Source organism: Perca fluviatilis, chromosome 1, assembly GCF_010015445.1.
Source record: "Perca fluviatilis chromosome 1, GENO_Pfluv_1.0, whole genome shotgun sequence".
In the NCBI taxonomy this organism is placed as follows: domain Eukaryota; kingdom Metazoa; phylum Chordata; class Actinopteri; order Perciformes; family Percidae; genus Perca; species Perca fluviatilis.
Window position 1 is genome coordinate 5,266,386 of NC_053112.1, and position 2,500 is coordinate 5,268,885.

Genomic DNA, 2,500 nt, shown 5'->3' on the forward strand with positions numbered 1-2,500 from the left:
TTTAGCATCTAGCTCCATAGACTCCCATTCATTTAGCATCTAGCTCCATAGACTCCCATTCATTTAGCATCTAGCTCCATAGACTCCCATTCATTTAATTCAGTTTTTAGCCTCCAAGACTCCCATTCATTTAGCATCTAGCTCCATAGACTCCCATTCATTTAGCATCTAGCTCCATAGACTCCCATTCATTTAGCATCTAGCTCCATAGACTCCCATTCATTTAGCATCTAGCTCCATAGACTCCCCATTCATTTAGCCATCTAGCTCCATAGACTCCCATTCATTTAGCATCTAGCTCCATAGACTCCCATTCATTTAGCATCTAGCTCCATAGACTCCCATTCATTTAGCCATCTAGCTCCATAGACTCCCATTCATTTAGCCATCTAGCTCCATAGACTCCCATTCATTTAGCCATCTAGCTCCATAGACTCCCATTCATTTAGCATCTAGCTCCATAGACTCCCATTCATTTAGCCATCTAGCTCCATAGACTCCCATTCATTTAGCATCTAGCTCCATAGACTCCCATTCATTTAGCCATCTAGCTCCATAGACTACCATTCATTTATCACTTGCCTGAGATCACCCCCAGTGGAACGCTGGTGGAACTGCAACCAAATTCGGTACAATGGAGAGAACAGGCTCTCCGTAGACTGGCTCTGGCTCGGGGGAAACACTGACATCCATAGTGATGGTGAAAAGGCATAGCCTAGAAATCTAGATGCCCCCTAGTGGCAGCAAATGTAATCTGCAGCCAGGGGGGGTCTAGGCACTGGAAAAAGCTGGAAAAACCAAACTCTGGTCGGGCCAATCACATCGTGTATAGAGTAGGTGGGCGGGGCTTATGGCTGCTGCTGCTGCTGGTGAACAGAGGTCTTCTGGAAGACTTGGAGTTCAGCTTTTCTTTGAGAAAAGAACAAAGAACGGCTCTGAAGTCATTCTTAAAAAGGGAAGATGTGTTCAGAGTTTAAAGTTTAATCTATCAGCTAGCTCTGCTACCTTCTCCGTTGCTCTGCCTGGTTGTAGCGCTATCCTATTGGTGCAGAGGGGAATCTGAAAGACAACCGTTGATCCCGCCCCTCGGATTGAGCCCTGACCAATGGTGAGTTCCCAGACCCAACATCTGGATGTGGGTCAGAACCAGACCCAGCATCTGGATGTGGGGCTGGCTCGTCAGGCTAGAAAAGCCAGATATTAGAAGATCCATTTCTGGATTTTATGAATCAACATCAGATCGGTCAAACGGCGCGGTGCTCACCGGTGCTGCAGTCGGGCCCGGACCAGCCCTCCAGGCACGTCTTGTTGCCGTTGTGGTCGCACTCGTAGTGCCCGAAGAAGTCGTCCCGCGGCCGGCAGAACCGGTTGCAGCCGAAGCCGTAGTAGTGCTCGTGGCAGCGGAGCCGGACCCGGAAGTGGAAGCTGGCGGCGCCGCGGTGCTCCAGACTCTGCCACTGGAGGCTCGGGTTGATCATCCCCGAGAGCACCGCCTTCTCTATCACCGCGCTGCCTGGAGACAGTCAGACAGACAGGTAACGTCACACAGACAGGTAACAGACAGGTAACGTCACACAGACAGGTAACATCAGACAGACAGGTAACGTCACACAGACAGGTAACATCAGACAGACAGGTAACATCAGGTAACATCAGACAGACAGGTAACGTCACACAGACAGGTAACATCAGACAGACAGGTAATGTCACACAGACAGGTAACAGACAGGTAACATCAGACAGACAGGTAACGTCACACAGACAGGTAACATCAGACAGACAGGTAACATCAGGTAACATCAGGTAACGTCACACAGACAGGTAACAGACAGGTAACATCAGACAGACAGGTATATATTATATATATATAACCTCATATCTCCTGAGATAGAGAGATAGATAGATAGATAGATAGATAGATATATAGATATATAGAGATATATATATATATAGAGATATATATATATAGATAGATAGATAGATAGATAGATAGATAGATAGATAGATATATAGATATATAGATATATATATACACCCTACATCTTCCTATCTCTCAGCCTCATTTCTGGCTCCATGTTTGGACTCAAACCATAGACTGTTGACCCCCCCCCCACACTGAAGCCCAGCTGTGCCGGGGTCGGCCGACTTCACACCGGGCCGATAATGGTTCCCTGAGGGACGCCAAATACAGCACCGCGCCAACACTCTCGCTCCGAGCGCCTCGCTGACCGCTGCATGACAAACACACGCTCGCTCTCTCTTCTCACACACACACACACACACACACACACACACACACACACACACACACACACACACACACACACACACACACACACACACACACACACACACACACACACACTCTCTTTACAGACGCTTTTCTGAATGGGAATCATCCAGGGCATGTAAACACATAAGAGGGGATCGGGACACACACACACACACAGACACACACACACACACAGACACACACACAGACACATGCACACACACACAT

General features: G+C 48.0%; 1 protein-coding gene across 1 annotated transcript in view; it reads right to left on the reverse strand.

The window, feature by feature from the left end:
- LOC120563650 (protein jagged-1a-like) overlaps positions 1-2,500 on the reverse strand; it is a 31,782-nt gene that overhangs the window by 22,471 nt on the left and 6,811 nt on the right. The window contains 1 exon segment of the mRNA XM_039807985.1: positions 1,265-1,513. Within this exon segment, the coding sequence (XP_039663919.1) occupies positions 1,265-1,513 (249 nt within the window).